We start from the raw sequence: 22,136 nt of genomic DNA, 5'->3' as shown, positions 1-22,136 counted from the left end.
TACTAAAGGACTTATATATATATATATATATATATATATATATATATATATATATTAGTGATGTAGATGTACATTGACACACTCAGCAAACGGTGCAAGGTTCACTACGTAGGGGTGTATTTACTAAATGCAAGTGTGCTGCCAGAAATGTGAGTTTACGGCAGCTAATTCAGTGAATTTATATAGACTAAAATTCAACTTGCAAATTGATTACAGCCATCTCCCATTTGAGTTTGCAAAAGTCAATCTCAACTCACATACACTGCAGGAGGAAAAAACAGCAAGTCTTTAACCCCTTCAATCCCCTATAGACGTACCGGGACGTCCAAAAAACGCCTACTAAGAAACCCCTATGGACGTCCCGGTACGTCCAGCCCTTCGTGCACCGTCAGGGACACATCCCTGCCGATGCACGGGAGACCAGGCTGTCGTTTGACAGCATGGACTCCCCACTGACAGCAGAAGCTGGCATTGCCGGCTTTCTGCTGTCTGATCTCCTGTAACAGCTTCCGGCATGAAAGCCGGTAAGCTGTTACACTGTAAACTGCATTCCCTTCCGGGTTGCGTCACTGTTGAGGACCTGCATAGAGATCACAGTGTGATCGGTGCAGGGGGATCGCGGGGAGGGAAAACCATGTCTCTCACTCCCCCTCCCGTCCTGAAAGAGAAAAGCTGGAAAAAAATTTTTTTATTCATTTAAAAAAATAATATTAAATAAATCATTTAAATAATAATATAAATAATAATAAAAAAATTATAATGTGAGCTTTGATGTCATTGTGACATCACTGGCATGTTCAGGAGGTCCCTAGGAGGACCTCTAACCATTTCTGTGTAAAACTAATATATAAAAAATACAAAAAAATTTAAAAAAATTCAAATAAAAAAAAATTTAAAAAAATACATGAAAAAAAGATAATAAAAAAATTATTAAAAAACCTTACTTCCCATTGCCATAGCATAACATCTAGCCAGTATAACCCTCCTTCCCCCGTTCACAACCCCCAAACCCGTTAAGCCATAGGCATAAAAATTATACAAAATTGTACACTTTATAGTATGCTCCCTGGTGCTGGGAAAGTCTGGAAAATCTATATAAATTAGGTATTTCTAAAATCAGGACACGTGAATTGATAAACTTGGAGGGGATTTTCCATCACTTTACCTAATTTTGTGAGGATTCAGAGGGAAAATTTTTCTAATCTTCGCTAGTTTTTACTAAATTTCTCATTCTAAATTCTCAGCTAATCATCCAACTATGCTCCGGGCTTTGAGGTACCAAAAACCCCTGGGATTTAAGGGATTAACCTGCATTTAAATCGATTGGAGATGGGGTATAAGTGTGCGACGCACAAAAGGGGTGGGATTCAGGGGGCAGATGCAAGGGCCAGCAAAATAAAGTTTTGACTAAATTAGCAAAATTCCTATTTCTAGCCCTGCTCATCCCATGTGTGGTAGGGACATACGGTAATAAATACACCATCCAAGGTTGCATTACATCAATTTCAGTCCCCCTTAAGGGTATTTTTTTAAATTTAAGCTTCCAAGCTACAGGGCACAAAATTAACTTCAAATGCTTTCCAGTGAGCAGTGGATGGGGATAAACGGGGTTTCATTTGGCCCTATACCCTCTCAGGTCTGTTTTACTACTACCCTCCTCATCACACACAAGGTGAAGGCAGGGAGGAATTGTTTGCCCCTTTGGTTAATAGGGGGACCTGAGGTGTTTAGTTTTTATTTAGTTATTTTATTTTATTACATATATTGCATGAGTGTGTTTTTGGTTTTAAATATTGAGTGTTTCAGCCAAGAACATGCAAGTTTTCATTCAATTTTACGTCCTCGTCCGTAAAATGTCAAATTTTCAAATGCATGTGCTTGCAAGCATCTCATTAATTCTTGCACATAAACCTGTAATTATGTATGTTGTTTTGTGCATAAGCATATGAGGGCATGTGACTAAAGTCAAGTCTGTTCTGTAGGGTTGATACTTAACCAACATCTTCTTAGTATAGACCCAAGAGACTTTGTTAATAACATTAAATGCATTTTGACAAACATTCTGTTCTTAAAGTTGCTCTTCTGTGTTTTTTCATAATTTGTGAAATATTCATATATAATAGACAGAAATAGATATATGTATTTTATAGGTTTGCATCGTTATAATAGAGAAGAATGATATTTGAATGACATACTAAAACTTGTATTATACCTGGATCCAGTTTTTGCTTGTCTGTTCGTGTCTCTTCTGAAATTGATCCCTGCAAGTTAAAATTAGAGACTATCACATTGTGTTTAATAGGCTTGCCAGGACCTCCTTGGATATGTGTATATAGACTTTGTGAGATCTTGAATGCTCATATAAGCCAAACCAAACGAATACATTGCTTACTCCTGTAGTACATATCTCATAAAAACCCTAGCGTGACTTGTTTTAGTGGTTAAGGTAACAATATAGCCAGAGATTGCTATGTTTGCATTTCCTCTCTCCTTCCCCTTTGTCGTCACAATAAATATAAAGTAAACATATCTGTACATATATTACACTTTCATTGTGTAAAAAAGTTTGATATTGTGGTTGAATATATGAAACTTATTTTCTTTATAGTTTTTATAATACAATTCATTAGCAGTGCTTTGATATTACTTAGATTATTATTTTTAGTCATATTTATGTTTGACTAGTACAGTATATTATAGTTTAATATTTATCTACATTTGCATAGTAATGCACAAGTTTAATTGCATTTTAACATCATGTATCACCTTTGACATACTTGTGAGATAAGCATTTACAGCCGCGTAAAAAAGAATGTACACCCTCTTTCAATTCTGTGGTTTTACATCAAAACATAATAACAATCATCTGTTCCTGGGCAAGTCTAAAAATTAAGTAAATGCAACCTTATATGGACATGACTAAAAAGAACTAATTACACCTTATGATTCAATAGCTTGTACAACCACGTTTAGCAGCAATAACTTGAAGTAATAATTTTCTGTCTGTCACATCGTTGTGGGGGAATTGTGTCCCAGGCTTCTTTACAATGTTGCTTCAGTTCATTGAGGTTTGCGGGCATTTGTTTATACACAGCTGTCTTAAGGTCCCACCACAGCATTTCAATCGGGTTGAGGTCTGGACTTTGACTGGGACATTGCAACACCTGCTGGTGTGCATGACCCAATTTCGGCCAAGCTTTAGCTGTCGGACAGATGTCCTCACATTTGACTCTAGAATACTTTGGTATACAAAGGAGTTCATGGTCGACTCACTGATTGCAAGGTTCCCAGGTCCTGGGGCTGCAAAACAAACCCAAATCATTGCCCTTTCACCACTGTGCTTGACGTTTGGTATGAGGTGTTTGTGCTTATATGCACTGTTTAGTTTTTGCCAGACATGGCACTGTGGATTATGGCCAAACATCTCCATTTTGGTCGTGTCTGTCCGAAGGACATTGTTCCAGTACTCGTGTGGTTTGTTCAGATGCAACTTTGCAAACCTAAGCTGTGCTGCCATGTTCATTTGAGGGAGAATAGACTTTCTCCTGACAACCCTTCCAAACAACCCATATTTGATCATTCTTTATCTAATTGTGCTGTCATGAACTTTTATTTTCAACAGGCCTGTAGAGTCTGGAGTTTCTTGAAACATTGCACGATCTGACCTTAGGGTGAATTTAATGGGATGTGGATTCTTGGAAGGATTGGCAGCTGTCTTGAATGTTTTTCACTTCTGAAAAATTTTTCTCATTGTAGTACGATTGACATTATTATAGACTTAAGGGGAGAAAATTGCCTCTCTAATATCATTGCTGATGTCCTTCTTCTTTAGCATTGTGTTAACACACACCTTAATGCACCAGACCAGCAAACTGCTAAAACTTCAGCTTTTATAGAGATGGTCACACTTGCTGATGATCAATTGATCAAGGTAGCTTCAAAAAGCTTATGAGTCCAGTGCTTTCATGAGTGAGACATGTGACAAAAAACACTATTTTTTTTTAGTTTCATAAGTAAACATTAGTAGTTACTGATAATGTACAGTATATATAAATATTTTCACAAGGAATGTAAAGCTCACGTATCTAGAATGATGTACTATTTATATCACATGCCACTAGATGAGTTGCTTCATTTTATTTATTTATCATTATTCATGCTGACAACGGACAACTTAGTAATCACTAAGTATTCAAGTAAGTTTTTTAGTCATAATTATTTGTTTCCAAGGAACTTATGTTGTATATTTAAAATGTAATATTTTATTGATTTGAATTTAAAAAATGAAATGTATTAGATGTAGAAACATAAAGAGTCTTTTTCGATAATACAGTAAATTAAAAAATGAATAGTCTATTTACCAGAATCTTATTCAAAATATGACTATTTTTGTAAGTGCTACCATATTTTTTTTCAGCCATTACTGACATTGATTTATACCTTTACTGACTATTTAGATCTATATAGTGTGCTGACCACATATAGTTATGCTGGACAATGAACAGTTTGAAAATGACCATTGAAGTTATTTAAGGCCTAATTTATAAGAGTTGTACTTAATTTGCATTTTAAATATTAGGATTTTTAAACCATAAATCTAAGTTGATTATTATGACAATGTTTACAATATTACATTTATGCACAAAGGTATTAACGTATTATGTAACCAGAACAAAAAAAACAGCAAAAATACTTTGTTCTTACCATTCGATGGCTTAAGGATAGCACCAAAGTAGCAGCTGTGCAGACTAGACAAAAAGCACACAGAGTACTGCTGATATAACATAATCTGTTTTTAAAAGCTTGCATCTCACGGCCAGTAAGATCTTGTGGTTCCATTGTTTTCTTCTTCTAAAGTTATTTTTCAGTGCTAGAGGAACTGTTTTGCAATACATACAAGCAACTGTAGTTATCATGCAGCTGAAACAGTCATCATATAAACTCCCACACAATGTCTTATCTACCTAGATCGTTGTTTAGCTTGGAAGAAATCAGAACACATTTTCCTTGGTTTCTCCCCACTCATTCTAGAAATCTGTACATGTATGTGTGTCACTTTATGAATTATTCTCATAATGTTGTACAATCTCCGTCATGGCTCATAAATCGAATGAGTAAATTATACCAAACAGAAGTAGAAATTTAGATGACAACTAGATACAAGACCAAAATCTAAAAGTGTGGATTGTCTGTCCATTTCTTTAATCCCTAGATTCACAGCACATGTGATTTAGTAGAACTCTCAGACATTGGCTAACAAAGAATAGACATTTTCAGAATGTACTCACACGGAGATATATCAATAAGTGGTTCAAGTATGTTTTACAGACCACTGTTTATCACATAATAAGTTTATCCTGAAAGGTCAGCACGGATGACTCAAATGGAGAACCAGTGCTTTGAATCATCTTCCCTTTTTGGTATAAATTGAAAACAAACTGCTTTTAATGCAGTTACTAATGTTGTTGGCATGATTTGTTTTAATGTACTTCTTCTTAAAAGTAAAGTTAAAACGTTGTGCCTTTTAAGTATTTTTTAACATGTCTTTATTTGTTCATTTATTCCAGTCTCAAAGGAAGAATTAAATTATTTCCTTGGTGTTGGAGTGGAGGGCATGATTGGATGCCCGGGAACATATCAATATATGTGTGTGTGGTGTGTGTTTGTGGGGGGGCAAGCAAATACCGTATTGGCTCGGATATAGGCCGCACCTGCATATAGGCCACACCCTAAAAGTTAGGTCCTTTTTTAATGAAAAAGGTTTCTGTCCCCCCCAAGATATACTGCCACTCTGTCCCGAAGATGTACCCCCCGAGATATGCTGCCACTCTATCCCCCCCGAGATATGCTGCTACTCTGTCCCCAAGATGTCCCCCCCCCACACCAGACTTACCGGTGCAGACTCCACGGGGTCTTGCGGGGCCGGCGGGGGACATCTACACATAACACTTCAACTTCCAGTGCCGGCACTTCCGCCGTGGGAAGTACCGGCAAGGAAGATTGTTCACGTAGACGTTCACCGGCAGCGGCGATGAGAGCAGAAACAACCTCCGCTGCCGGCACGTCTGCACGATGTGCTTTAAAAATCTCCCTTGCCGGGACTCCCCCCGTGGGAATTCCCGGCAAGGGAGATTGTTAAAGCACATCAAGCAGACGTGCCGGCAGCGGAGGTCGTTCACGCTCATCGCCGCTGCCGGTGAACGTCTGCGCGATGCACTTGGACAATCTCCTGTGCCGGCACTCCCCCCATGGGAAGTGCTGGCAGTGGAGGCCGTCTGAGCACATCCGAGAGTAGGATACAGGTCCCCTGCACCGCTGCGGCCCCCCCTTAATTCATAATCCATTTTACTTATTGATATGCCACTCTGCCCCCCAGGTGTCACTCTGCTCCCCAGATATGCCACTCTGCCCCCCCATACTTACCAATGCATCCCCAAACTCCCTGGCAGGGGCAGTCGGTAGACGCCTGCATGATGCGCATAGACAACCTTTGCTGCTGTCTACCATTTCTGCTGGGGCTTCTATGATGGAGTGCCAGAAGGTCATGCCGGCGCTCTGTCATAGAAGCCCCATTTGGAGTATTGCACAGTGGGAGTAACTATCGAACAAAATGCCAAACACTTTTTGTGTCAATATGTAATCTCCTTGGTCACAAAATCCAGATATAGTCATACAGGGAGGAAAATATTTTGGAGCAGATGAATCATGCAGTCATGTAGCAATCTTCAAGATGCTGTATGGACAAAGTATGATCAATAGTTTTTGAATATGACACAGTTCCCACAGGAAGACAAACTGTCAGACCCACAGGCAGCTTCTTCATGGTCCTCCTCTGACCACCTAACGCGGCCCTCCAGCTCCCAGCCCAGTCCTTACAAAAACATATGCAGAGAAAAAGAAATGGTAAAAGGTTGTTGAGTGCAAGATAGTGTTACATTTTGCTTCCGTTAGATTTAGGTAAACGCCTTTTTCACCAGAGAAGTCTATATTTATTATGAAACCCCCTTGTTCGTGTATAAGACGCACCTTTTTTCGAAAAATTTGGGGTCTAAAAACTGTGTGCGTTTTATACAGTGGTTGTGGATTGTAGAGGGGCAGCACATTTCAGGGGAGCGGCAAAAAATGCCGCCCCAAACGCCCCCACAGCAGTTACTACTTCCCAGTTCCTCTCTGCAGTCACACTGACGATTGGTTCCATCCCTTTCCTTATAGCGTCCACACTGCTCAGCAACTCATCTAACAGTAAGTATTACTGGTGGGGGGTTAATTTAGGGACAGTTATGGTTAATGGGATCTTTAGGGTTAATTTGGGGGCAGTTAATGGATGGGAGTGATGATGTTGAGTATGAATTTTATGATGAATAAAACTTTATGTAATACATTTTTTTTCAAATTTCGGGCCCCAAAATTAAGGTGCGTCTTATATATGGGAGTATCTTATACATGGGGAAATACGGTACATATTTGATTCTGCATTCAGTGCTGCCACATAATTTGTTGGTGCTTAATAAATAAAAGGTTATAATTTATTAATTTACCATTTTAACCCACTAGAGAATATCACCTCTATATTTTGGCTTACCATTTTCAAAAGAAAGTATATATAGCATTGTTACTGCTTCTCTTAACCCCTTAAGGACAATGGGCGGTCCCTAAACCCATTGAAAAACAACAGGAGAGCATATAAATAGTTGGAATGTGTAAGGCCGCAGTGCTTTATTAAATTTTGCTATGTGAATAAATCTGTTAATTCTTAACCCCTTAACGACAATCCCCGTACATGTACGGGGTTGCCGTGCAACGTGTTAACGACAATGCCCGTACATATACGGGCTGCCGTTAAATAGCTGCATCGCCGCGATCGGCGGCTTTGCAGCATCCACGGAAGCCTCACAAGTGGAAGAAAAATGGCCGCCGCCGCACCAATCAGCAAAGATCGCGGCGGCGCCCGGCTAAAACTGCTTAGGAAGCGATCGGAATCGCTTCCTAAGCATAAACTGTGTTGCTGACATGCCTCAGTATCGAGGGATGTCAGCAACACTAACCCCCTACCCCGATCGCCTTGTGATTGCTCCGAGGAGCAACCACAAGTGCCATCCTGTGAATGACGTTGCCGTCATTCACAGGATGGCATTAACAATAAATCTGAGTTCACAGAGGGTCTATCCAGACCCTCTGGAGAACTCTCGAGCTCCTCCTGCAGGTTGAATGCAGGTACTGCATCCAACCATGCAAGGTCAATGGAGCCCAGCTCACTAATGAGAGTGACTAGTAAAAAAAAAAAAAAAAAAATTAAAAAAAAACATTAAAAAAAAATTGGGTCAAAAATGTTTAAAAAAAATAAAAAAAATATGGTAACATGTAAAAATCCCCACTGTCACCAAAAAAAAAAAAAGAAAAGTTTTTAATAAGCAAGTCCTAAAATTCTTTATCTTTACAAAAATTCCAGCATGGAAAGAGTTAAAATATTGGCATTACAAATGCCCATAGGGTGTCTCGTATTAAAAAATATATGAGTTGATGGGGTAAATTGAATTGGCCGGGCTCAAAGATGTCCCAAATATGGGACATGGCGCAGATGTCTAAATGGCAAAAAAATACACACCTCACAAAGGCGGCCTTTTACCTACCAAATAACCCTACAAACCCATGCATGGGGGGTATCGCTGCGCTCAGGAGATGTTACTGAACACATATTGGGGTGTTGTTTGACACGGACATACACCAGGAGCGATAAATTTATACCTGAAGTACAACATGTGTGAAAAAAATACAAAAAAAATTTACTACCATAAAGTGTGGTGGTAAAATTAGTGCATGGAAAGGGTTAAAATACCAGCATTTCAGATACCTTGGGGTGTCTAGTTTTTAAAAATATATGATTTGATGGGGTAAATTGCATTGGCCGGCTTCAAAGATACCCGAAATGGCACATGGGGGGAAGAATTACCAGATTTGGAAAAAAAGGTTTTGAAATAGCAAAACGCTACCTGTACTTAATGCTCCATAACGTGCAGAAAAAAGCAAAAAAACATAAAAACACTGGGGATTTCTAAACTCAGGACAAATAGTAGAATCTATTTAGCAGGTTTTTTCATTATTGTTTGCAGATGAGTAAAAGTTTTCTGTTTAAAAAGTGAGAAAAAGTAATTTTTTAACAAAAAATCCCCATATTTTATCATTTTTTTATAGTAAATTAGATGATATGATAAAATGAATGGTATCTAAAGAAAGCCCTGTTTGTCCTGGAAAAAACAATATATAATATGTGTGGGAGCACGAAATGAGAAAGAAGAAAATCACAGCTAAACAGTAACACTGAAAAACGTTAAAAGAGCCATTGTCCCGCAATATACTACGAGTAAAAACCCCTATTGTCCTTAAGGGGTTAAAAACACAACTTGACACTGCCACTCTCAAGCCGAACCAGATCATAAACACACTTAATATCCGGTCCTAAGATTGACTAACATCAACATATGGAAAACGAAAGCTGGCTTTTCTAAAATGAGAATATGTGAGTCATTATCAGACTGGGGCAACTTAAATGGAGTCCAGGAGAAATGGGATTACCGTATTTGCTCGACCCCCCAAATCTGAATATTAATTCAGGAAAAAAAGGAAAAGCCTGAATATAAGACGACCCTATAGGAAAAAAGTTTTACCAGTAAATGTTAATTTATCTAAACTATTTTTTAATTAATGCGGGGGATCTGGATCTTAGTCGTCTCATAGTCAGACCTATTTGAGGTCTGATTATAAGACGACCCCCATTATAAGACAAGTGGGTTTTTTTCAGAGCATTTGCTCTGAAAAAAACCTCGTCTTATAATCGAGCAAATACGGTATTTAAAAGTTGTATTATTGAAGATAACAGGAAATTGTATTAGGCTGGTCAGTAAGTGTAAAAAATTAAAGAAACTGCTGTGGTACTCTGCAGAAGTGACCAAAATGGTAAAAGCCAAGAAGTTAGCCTTTAGTATATACAAAAATACCCAAAATGAGGAAGATAGACAGGGGGCTATAAAATTAGGCAGAAAGAAGCAAAGAAAGTTATAAGAGCTGCCAAATCACACAGAATTGCCCTGTCAGTAAAAAAGGGAGATTTTTTTAGATATATAAATGAGAAAAGGAAAGTAAAACAAGGATTAAAAACAAAAGAAGCAATGTATGTAGAAGTAGATAAAGGTCTAGCTGACTGCCTCAATGAATACTTCGGTTCAGCTTTTACAAAGGTAAATTAGGGAATTAGGAAAAAAGACAGAGTATTTTGAAATATGTGAGTTTCTCGAGGCGGAGGTTCTACTTCAGTTGTCTAAGGCAAAGACAAATAAGTCGATGGGATACACCCCAAGTTATTAAAGGAGCTTGGTGGTTGATGCCGGAGGAGGCCCCTGCAGGCGACCAGTAGACTCACTTGCACGGCCCTTTAACTCCTGACGGCACAACTTGGCCTGGGGAGACCATGGTCTCCCTGCCCCAAGAGTTAAAGGTCCGTACAAGCATTCGTATGGACTTTTAACTCTTGGAGCGGGGAGACCAGTGGTCTCTCACGGCCAAGTTGCGGCACCAGGATTTTAAAAGTCTGTACAAGCGACTCTATTGCTCGCCAGCAGGTGGCTTGTCTGCCATCAACCAATGAAGTACAGGTGTACTTCATTGGTTGATGGCAGAGGAAGCCCCTGCAGGCAATTAATAGAGTTGCTCGTACAGACGTTTAAAATCCTGGCGCCAAAGCTGCTGCGTAGTCCGTACGGCGTTAACCCCATATTAAACCCTTCTACAAAAAACGGCAAAGAGCCAAGAAAAAAAAAACGAACACCAAGAATGTACACAAATATTCGCCCTAACTGAACACGGGAATGGGAGAATATACACAGAATACGAAGACTTTCTCTCCCACGAAGACGCACACAAAGGGTTGGCCGGCGCCAAAGTCTATTTAAAAAGGTGGCAACATGCTGCGTTAAAACTGTGCCGACATTACCCCGCCTGCCGTAACACTAGCGGACAGAGCAGCATGAATACCAATAAATTACGTAAGGGACCCTTCCCCTGGGAAAACAGTAGGCTCTCTAACCAGTGAATAACATAAATATTGTGAATATAGTCATGTGAAAAAGAAAGTACACCTTCTTTAAATTCTATTCATCTGTTCCTTAGCAGGTTTAAAAATTAGGTAAGTACAAACTCAGATGAACAGCGACGCATGACATATTACACCGTGTCATGATTTATTCAGCAAAAAGCCAAAACGGAGAAGCCATGTGTGAAAAATGAATTACACCATTACTGCTTCCAAAGGAATTAAGATACTAAGAAGCAGCTGCTAATCAAATGGCTGTGATTAATTGATCATCAGCAAGTGTGACCATGTCTATAAAAGCTGAGGTTTTAGCAGTTTGCTGGTCTGGAGCATTTAGGTGTGTGTTAACACAATGCCAAAGAGGAAAGACATCAGCAATGATCTTAGAGAATCAATTGCTTATCAATCTGGTAATAAGGCCATTTCCAAACAATTTAAAGCCCATCATTCTCAGGGAGTCGGAGTGTCATGACGTAGTACGCACGTTTGTAGGTGCGGTCGATTGCTGGATGATGCGGAGTGACTGCGAGTAACAGCGAGAGCAAACAGGATTCACCCTGCAATCCACTCAGCGTTCAACCCTGTGATCTACTCTGCGGGCAGTGAGCGAGAAAGCAATGAGCCGTGTGGTGTTCCTCTGTAACCGCGAGAGGGAATGGGATTCACCCTGCGATCCACCCAGAGTTCTACCCTGTGATCTACCCTGCGGGCAGTGAGCGAGAAAGCAGTGAGCCGTGTGGTGTTCCTCCGTAACCCATTTCTTACCTCCCTTACCTCTCCTTCCCGTTACATGCGGCTGCTACCTCTTGTAGCGGATCGAACATGCTTCCCTTGAGGTTCAGATGGAGAGTTTTAAAAGGGTAGGTGAAAGAGACACTAAAAAGGTTGTTGCAGAAGTTGGACAATAGGTGTGCATATCATCAACGAGATATTTGAGTTTTGAATCCATACTCAAGCTATACTCAAACTAGTTACGAGTTATTGCATCAGCTGTACAGCAATCTAGAAAATTACCCCAAAGTGAGAGCTACAATAACTACGAAACCGAGCAGAAATTTACTATAATGCCTCACTGAATAGCATAGTAAATTGGTAACATCAGCTGAAAGTCTATATAATTATTTTTCTTCAAGGAAATGCATAGAATGTGACCCGCAGCTGTTAAGAACAATTAATAAAAAAAGCATAACCTGATGGGCGTTTTTTTCTTATTTAATTTGTTTTTGTAAATACATAATTCTAAATTATGCACCTAATTTATCTTGACTCAATCTGATCCCACTACTGTGACTAACCATCTATATATAGCTTTGTTCTGCTAATATAAATATAATCACAATAATTGAAATTCTTGACTTTTCTTATCCTGTTTTAACTATAACTGATCGTTCTAATTATAGTGTTAGACCAGACTGGAGAATGAATGAATACAATCTAAAATCTGATTCTGCTAAACAAAATTTACATAAGGAAGCACAACAGTTCATTCAGATTAATGACAATGGTTCGGTTCAGGATTGCACACTCTGGGGCCACTTAAATGAACATTAAGAGGCTATTTGATTAAAACTGACTTGCCAAAGCCTTCAGAGATTATTATCAATCTCTTTATAAATTGAGACAGAGAGATATCTCCGTGCCACGTATAAAACAATTCTTACACAGACTTCCCCTTCCTAAGCTTTCAAAAGAAAAATTGGATTCTCTTAACAGATTTATAAGCGGTAGATCAGGAGAAGATAACACGCGTAAACTGATTGATTTAATCTCTCAAGTGAAGGCATTCGATGCCGAGAAGGCATTCAATAGGGTTAGCTGGAATGCAGTTGGGATTACGGGGTTTTTCAAGAAGAGCACAATGGCCCTATATAGTAACCCTAGCCCTAAGGTGACAGGCCCTTCTCTGAATTCTACCTTCTTTGACATCACAAATGGCACATGGCAGGGACGTCCTTTGGCCCCCTTGCTTTATGCGTTATCAATTGAGCCACTTGCCATCTTAATTAGATCTTCAAACGGAATTAAAGGGATTATAATTAAAGATCACTCTTTTAAGATAACATTATATGCAGATGACATTATTCTTACCTTGATTGACCCAGAGGTCTCTATCCCTGCGGCTTTAACAGCTGTTTGGGAATTTAGTTTTTACTCTAACTATATATTACAGGTGATGACGGCCTATGTTTTCTGATACCCAAGACACAGGTGATGACGGCCTATCTTTTCTGATACCCCAATTTTTTTTTCTTATCAATGCATACTGTTTTGATTGCTCAAGGGACTGGGTAGGTTATCTTGGGATCAAACAGATGTTTGATTTAAAGAAAATAATCTTTGCCAATTATGAAACTTTGGAAAAAAATCTTGCCCTTCAGATAGAAAAGATTAAATTGGTGGAGGCGTCCTGGCTTGGAAGAGTTAATATGATAAAATCTTATCTGATTCCTAAAATTCTATACCACTGCGGGTCCCTGGGAGTATCTTGGATAGACTTTTCAAATTACTTTTTACGTTTGTCTGGAAAAACGGGAAACCTAGAATTAGTCAAGTAACAATCTCAAGAAGCTGTAGATACTTGGGCTTAGGCTTCCCAAATATAAGAATGCTACACGAAGCTGCAATGTTTATGCATGCATTATACTGGGACATCAAAAAAGATAAAAATCTAGGATGGCTTTACTGCGAACGTAATCAGACAAATGAATAGGAATTATTTAATTTGTTTTGTCTTAATCGCCGCATTTTGAGACAACAAAAAATGATTAATCCTATTATTCTTGATGCAATAAAGACTTGATTAGGGCAATGTTGGGTGTAGAATACTATACTGGTACTTAAGTATTTCATCCAGGATATAGACCTATCAAATTGGCTGTTAAGTGGTATTTCTACATTTGGCGATTTGATATTGAATGCTAGTGTTCAGAGTTTTCCTGCAGTCCAGGCATGATTTCCTTTATTAGTCAATGAGTTTTATACATACTTGAGAGTGAAACACTTTGAAATCTAATGTAATCTCTACACCATCAGAACTGGATATATTCATTAACAAACATAGCAAAACAAATCTTATACTAAAGTAATTAGTTATCTAGATACTCATAAAAATGATCTACTACCCTCTTCAATAGAGAAATGGCAGTATGAGTTATTTATTTATTTATTTATTACAGATCTAACTTCATTTGTTTTGGCTTCTATCTTGGTGAATGTATTTATGTATTTTTATATATGAATCAATGAATTATTATTTTTTTAAATCTTCCCAGGCGTGGACATCCCAGGCAGGGGCGTACCTAGAGTATTTGGCACCTGGGGCGGATCCTGTATGTGGCACCCCCCCACACACACTTTAAAACTGCATAGCTTCTACCGTTATATACCAGCACAGACACTGAAGGTGGTACAACATTACTGTTATCATTATATACTGAGGCAGACATTGATGGTGGTACAGCATAACACTTATCACTATATACATATATATATATATATATATATATGATTGTTAACAGCAATCACATTCCTATCATGCCTAGGCATACCCAGATTCCAGGATGTACTTGCAGACTTGGCATGATAGGAGTATGATTGCCCTATCTACCCGTCTCACTCCCTTCTCCCTATCTACCCCCTATCCCCCGTCTCACTCCCTTCTCCCTATCTACCCCTCCTAACTATCTACCCTCTCCCTCTTTGAAGTTCACTTACCTTTCAAGAGTCCTGCGGTGGGGGTGCAAGGCCTCTGTCTCCCAGCTCTGCCACTGTATGGAACAGTATAGAGTGATGGGAGTTATGATGTACTTTAGAGCATAATTATATAATGAAAAATACATTGGAAATGGTACATCATAACACCCATCACTCACACACTTACCAATCCACACACATACCAATCCACACGTATACCAATCCACATATATACCAATCCACACACACATACCAATCCACACACATATACCAATCCACACACATATACCAATCCACACTTTTACCAATCCACACATATACCAATCCACACATACCAATCCACACATATACCCTAATCCACACACACATACCAATACACACACATACAAATCCACACACATATACCAATCCACACATACACCAATCCACACATACACCAATCCACACATACACCAATCCACACATACACCAATCCACACATACACCAATCCACACATATACCAATCCACACACATATACCAATCCACACACATGCCAATCCACACATATACCAATCCACACACATACACCAATCCACACACATATACTAATCCACACATACACCAATCCACACATACACCAATCCACATATATACTAATCCACACATACACCAATCCACACATATACTAATCCACACATACACCAATCCACACACATAGCAATCCAAACATACACTAATCCACACATGCCAATCCACACATATACCAATCCACACATATACCAATCCACACACATATATACCAATCCACACACATACCATTCCACACACATACCATTCCACACACATACCATTCCACACACATACCAATCCACACACATATACCAATCCACACACATATACCAATCCACACACACATACCAATCCACACACATACCAATCCACACACATATACCAATCCACACACATATACCAATCGACACACATATGCCAATCCACACACATATGCCAATCCACACACATATGCCAATCCACACACATATATCAATCCACACACATATATCAATCCACACACATATACCAATCCACACACATATACCAATCCACACACATACCAATCCACACACATACCAATCCACACACACCAATCCACACACATACCAATCCACACACATACCAATCCACACATATACAAATCCACACACATATACCAATCCACACACATACCAATCCACACATATACCAATCCACACACATATACCAATCCACACACATATACCAATCCACACACACCAATCCACACACACCAATCCACACACACTGTCACTCTCACTCTATGCTTTCCTACCTTTCCTCTTTTCTTCTTTCAGCTTCTTTGCCTCCTCTTCGCTCCTCTTCTTCAGTTCTTCTGTCTTCTCTGTCTTCTTCCGGTTGAGAGGGCACTGACAGCTGTGGGCGCGGCTTCAGTGTTGTGCGCCGGGATCTGACAACAAACCCCGGCGCACAGCAGCTGTTGCCGCGTGGATCGCAAGGGAGCGATATCGGAGGTCTTTAACAGACCTCCGGCTCCCTTGAGTGATTTTAAGCTGGGTTCAAGGGAGAAAATCACTCAAGGGAGCCGGAGGTCTGTTAAAGACCTCCGATGTCGCTCCCTTGCGAGCCTGCTCCTCCAGCGGCGGACATTACTGTCCGTCTCTGGAGGGGCGCCGGGTGCCGGCAGGTTGGCACCCCCCTGATGAGCGGCACCCGGTGCGGACCGCCCCCCCCCCCGCCCCCCGCTAGGTACGCTACTGATCCCAGGAAGTTCACCTCAAGGTCTGTGCAATGCTCAGAGAAATTGCAAAAAAAGTGTTACATCTCAGACCTTACAGGCCTCAGCATGGTAAATGTTAAAGTTCATGACAGTATACTTAGAAAAAGATGGAACAAGTATGATTTGTTTGGAAGGGTTGCCAGAAGAAAGTGTATTCTCTCTAAAGAGAATATAACAGCATGGCTTAGGTTTGCAAAGTTGCATCAGGACAAACCACAAGACTTCTGAAACAATGTCCTTTTGACAGACGAGCAGCAAATCTACAACAGAATAGTTAAAAACGAATACAATCAAGGTGTCCAGACGTTAACCCAATTGAAATGCTGTGGTAAGACCTTAAGAGAAAGGTCATAAACAAATACCTGCAAACATCAATGAACTGAAGCAACATTGTAAAGAGGAGAGGGCCAAAATTCCTCCACAACGATGTAAGAGACTGATAAAGTCATACAGAAAACAATTACTTCAAGTTATTGCTGCTAAAGGTGGTTCTACAAGCTATTGAATCATAAGGTGTAAGTTTTTCACACATGGCTTCTACATTTTGCCTTTTTTTAAAAAAAAAAATCATGACACGGTGTAGTATGTCATGTGTTGTTGTTCATCTGAGGTTGTATTTACCTAATTTATAGACCGGCTAAGAAACAGATGATTGTTTTAATGTCCTATGTAAAACCATAGAATTAAAGAGGGTCTACATATACATACCCATACTACATTTGCGCATTTTAATTTGCATGAATTGCAAATGTGACAAAATTTGCATATTTTGTCAGTTCATAGAAATCTTCGTAAACGAGACAAAAACCCCCACGAAACCAATAAAAACAATGTGAAAAACTCAGAATCCTCATTCTAATTTCATGGACTCATTAACTGTCCTGGTCTGATGTCTTCAGGTGGATCCTGGATACTGTTCTTGCTGCAGAAATGCTTGTGAGCAGATTCTCTTCGCAGATGAGTTTGCTGGAAGTCGTTATCCTGCGGCTCTTGTCTGTATCAGGCAACCACCTGGCAAAACAGATCAACTGCTAGTGCTAGTGAATCACTTTCCGGATGGGGGGTAGGCTTTACTTGATGGCTAATTCATAGAGAGGCTAAAATGATGAGAGGCTAAAATGATTTGACATTGGTACTGCCCTTCCGATCAGGCAGGATTGAGCATATTAGGTAAAATTATCTGTAATCACAAGAACATTGCTGGTCACAGTGGAGTTGGCCTCAATGCAGAGAAAATCCATGCAGACCAGATCCATGGGTCCCGAACTCTGTAGGTGGCCAATGTAAAGTGCAATACCTCTCTATTAACGCCCTCATTTTGGGCCAGAGGAAACGATCTTTTATAAGCCTTTTAAAGTTTTATCATTTCTCAGGTGACCATGATAACGATTAACGTGGTCACTTGGGACTTTCAAACCATCCCGCAGGGCGCCAATTGTAGGATTTGGGGCGTGTTGTTTCTCTTCCAAACTGATTACTGACCATTGGGTTACAGTAGTGGGAAGGCACATAGCTTCTTGGATAGCTTTTTGTATACAACTGATCGAGTCTATAAATCACAGCTTGGACAAATTCACCCACTCATCCTCTACTATGGAAATTTGACAAGCAGCTCTAACTCCTAATCTGAGGTAGTCCCAGTCACCACTATAGAGCAGTTGATACTGCATTCTTATGTCCTGGTTTGTATTTTAAGGCAGCCAGCCACCAATGACCTGTAGCATCCAACTTGGTTGTAGTAAGTATGTTGGTGAGCGGACTGTTATTGGTCCATACCTCAATCTTCACAACATATAGGTAGTCATGTAGTTTGTCAATGGTTGCACAGGAGAATTATTTTCACTCCCAATTAAACTCTGGGAGTATATGAGACATGGATCTGGATCGGCATGTGCCAGTAAAGAGGCTTCTGTCCCCTCCTACCTGAGAACTTGGAAAGCCTTTTAACAATTTGGTATCCACTTCTCTCCAATGGGATCCTAGGAGGTTGTTTGCCTTACTTCCTGGGTTCAGCCTTCAGAAGGTCATGGAGAAATAATCTTCCATGAACCAGCCATGGAAGTTACCGTCAGAACCCTAAAATGGAATGCAGCTTCTCTATGGTTTTGGGTTGTGGCCAACTTACAACCAAGTCTATCTTGGCTGTGTCAGATAATCACTCTGCAGACACTATGTGGCCCATATATTAATAATAATTTGCAGTTATCCAATCATATTTTCAGACCTTAATCCCTCAGATGCCTCAGTACTTTTATCAATTGGTTTTCATGTTTTCCAGAAATAATTAGATCATTCAGGCACACCAAACATTCTGCAGGGTTCAATCCCGCCAGAACCATTTCCAAGGTAGGGGGAGAATCTCTCACACCTTGCGGCAACCGGATAAACTGGTAAAAGAGCGTCTTCTCCTGTTTTTCATCCTTCATGGGTACTTGATAATACCCAAAACATAAATCCAGGACACTGAACCACTTACTGTCAGTTCATCTTGCATACTTGGGAGCCAACTTTCTAGACCTTTCTCTGAATGGGACAGGGTTATTGAGCTTTATAACAAGTTGTCCATTCTGTACAGCCTGCGTTCATTTATTTTCGGGAGAAGACATCTTCACAAGAGCCTCTGGTTCCATTCAGAAGATTAGTGTTGAGATTGCCAGGATCAAGTGAGATTCTGCAAGAGTGTGATGGTGGTGTGATGGTGTGTGTATAAGTGTTTCCCTAAAGAAAAGGTTAACTGCTTGCAAGAGTTTAAGCCCAGTGCTGTAATCTAGTTGATTGGTATCTGCTGCTGAAGCAGTTATTGGAGCTTAAAAGAAACACACCTTCACTTGGACAGGAGGTTAATTTGTGGATCTCACGCAGGCAGTGACGACATTAAGCTGCCAGGATTTATTTTGTTTGGAAGCCTTTTATGTTGCCCTTAAGTAGAGGCATAACTAAGTGGCAGTGGGGGTTTGTTATATGCTTAACCTGTATATTTTATGACACTGTGAATGTAACAGCATTGCATAATTTGTATGCTAAGAAGAGGAGTTAATACACAAAACAAAGAAATAAAGTGCTGCGCAAAATTTACAAAAGACACCACAATATGTGCGGAAATTACAAAAAATACTTAAATTCATTTAAGTGGATTGTTCAATAGGTTCCTCTATTGGAAAGCCCATTGAACCCCTTCTGGGGAATGGAATGAAGTTTCTTCTTTGTAGCGGTATAACAGAAGAAGACCGGAGGAGAGATAGTTAAAAAAAAGTAGTAACTTTAATAGAAATAAAAAAGTAGTATCTTACATATAAAAATACTTTGAGGCTCCCGTGGAGAGGACCAGAATAGTGCCATGCTGTAGCAGTGACAGCTTGGTTCTCACAAGATTCCTTTGTGTCCACTTCCTTAATGGGCGTATTCAGCACAACGCGTTTTACCAATCAGCTTCCTCAGGTGCATAGTCTCTCCTCCAGCCTTCCCATTTATAGAGCCATTAACCGTTTCTCTACCAATCACTTGATTAATTGAGTCCATTAAACCCTTCTTTACAAAATCACTCAATTAACATAAAAATACAATTAATAGATAAAACACAAAATACTAGTGTCCTATATGGGGTCATCACATAAGAAATAGCCACAAATACATATTACAGGTGTTTTGACACAAATAATGACATATGTTCATAAGGTACTGCTTAACGTGCAAAAGGCTAATAATTATAGCAGAGTACTGGTGTTGCAATGGTTAAAAGTGCAAACTGCTTCAAGGTCTACCTGTTTATACACATAGCCTACATTCACATAGCAGCATGAAACTTTACTGCTCGATTTATCACAAAACAATACTGGGTTACGGATTGTAGAAAAGCCCCTTTGAATCCCGGGATATATAACCTTCACCCGTCTGGCTTTCCTTTAACTACTACCGATTCCTCGTCGTATGAAACTCCACTTACACCAGTGGCTTAAAACAATGGGTTTATTAACATAACAAATACATATATATGAGTATATAGAGAAGCGTCTGAAATACAAGGTGAACACATCTATCTAATACAGCATTGATAACTAGCTCAAAAATAATACTGCATAATCGAAAATATATCAAAGAATGTATAAATATTCTGGAATGAAGTTCCTGCAGAAAAATGGAAAAGGCAGTATCAGAACTCAAAAGATCATAAGAAATTAAACAAATCAAAGTCTTGGTTGAGACCAAATGGATGTAATGTTTATAACTGGTAGACCCACCGCATCTCCTCCTGACCCATCCTGAGCGGACACACTATGTTTACCACATCCCTTTCTAATATTTTGCATGTGTTCACCAATTCGGACATGTAGTGGTCTAATGGTGCGGCCTACATACTGTAGTCCACACTTACAACTCAACATATAAATGACAGTTCTAGTGTGGCAGGTGATAATTGTGTTTATAGGGAATTCTTTATTGGTTGTAAATGATTTGACCAGCAATTCTGCTTTATTATATTGTAAGCTGGTACTAGTGCAGGCTGAGCATGTGCCACACCTATAGAAACCCTTTCTCCAATTTAGAAAGTCTTTTGGTGTTTTATTGTTGGCAGCTAAACTACATAGACTGATATTGATATTTTTAGCTCCCCTAAATACTATCCGTGGATCACGTGACAAAATTTTATATAACTCTTTGTCTTCAAACAATAAATGCCAATGTTTAGAGACAATTCTTTTTACATGGCGATGACTTTTATTAAAATCTAACACCAGTGCAGTCTCTGACTAAATCAATATTTGGTTTGGTTGTGGTATTCAATAAAACTGCTTATTCTATTGGGTCTACCTCCCTGGCGGCTTTTTCAATTACTTCATGGGGGTATCCTTTTTTGGAAAGATCTTGCATAATCCTTTGAGACTGTTGTTTATATACTACTTCATCACTGCAATTTCCAATCTTAAACAACTATTAACCAGGAGTGCCCTGAACAAGTCCACAAAAAATGGCACTTTCCCCTGCCTACAAGGAAGGTGTAAAACATGCGCACACATCCACACCGTGGACATGGTGCCTATACCAAATTCAAATACACGCCATAAGATCAATGGTGCCTTCTCCTGCAAATCTTCTAATGTGGTTTACCTTATTATGTGTGCAAAGTGTCCAACAGCCCTCTATGTGGGTGAAACAGGCCAGCCATTGCATAAAAGGTTTAATTCACACAAATTCAACATCAACAACAAGAGAGCAGAGACACCAGTGGGAGAACATTTTTGCCAAAATGGACATAGCATCAGTGACATCAGACTGGCTGTATTAATGGGACTGTTCAAAACTCAGAGGGAGAGAAAAATATGGGAGGTTAAATTAATACTTAAATTTAACTCTTTAAATGCTGGCCTCAACCGGGATAGGGAATTTGTATCCCATTATCACTTTGTAGATAACAAACCAGACATGCACACAACCTGACCCCATTAGAGTTGAGAATACCTCCTGACACCTCCTTTTATGACTCCAATCCACCTCCGATTTTAACACTATTGACTGATCAAAGAACCTTGTCTTGGATATTTTGATGTTATCTGCTTCCTAATAGTAA

At 39.5% G+C, this 22,136-nt stretch overlaps 1 protein-coding gene across 1 annotated transcript in view; it reads right to left on the bottom strand.

Annotated features, from left to right (window-relative positions):
* TNFSF8 (TNF superfamily member 8) overlaps positions 1-22,136 on the bottom strand; it is a 58,082-nt gene that overhangs the window by 22,073 nt on the left and 13,873 nt on the right. The window contains exon 3 of the mRNA XM_053474022.1: positions 2,213-2,317. Coding sequence (XP_053329997.1) covers positions 2,213-2,317 — 105 coding nt within the window. The remainder of the gene's footprint in view (positions 1-2,212; positions 2,318-22,136) is intronic.

The sequence above is a fragment of the Spea bombifrons genome, chromosome 8 (genome assembly GCF_027358695.1).
Source record: "Spea bombifrons isolate aSpeBom1 chromosome 8, aSpeBom1.2.pri, whole genome shotgun sequence".
NCBI lineage: Eukaryota > Metazoa > Chordata > Amphibia > Anura > Pelobatidae > Spea > Spea bombifrons.
This window is presented reverse-complemented; position numbering and strand designations above follow the sequence as displayed.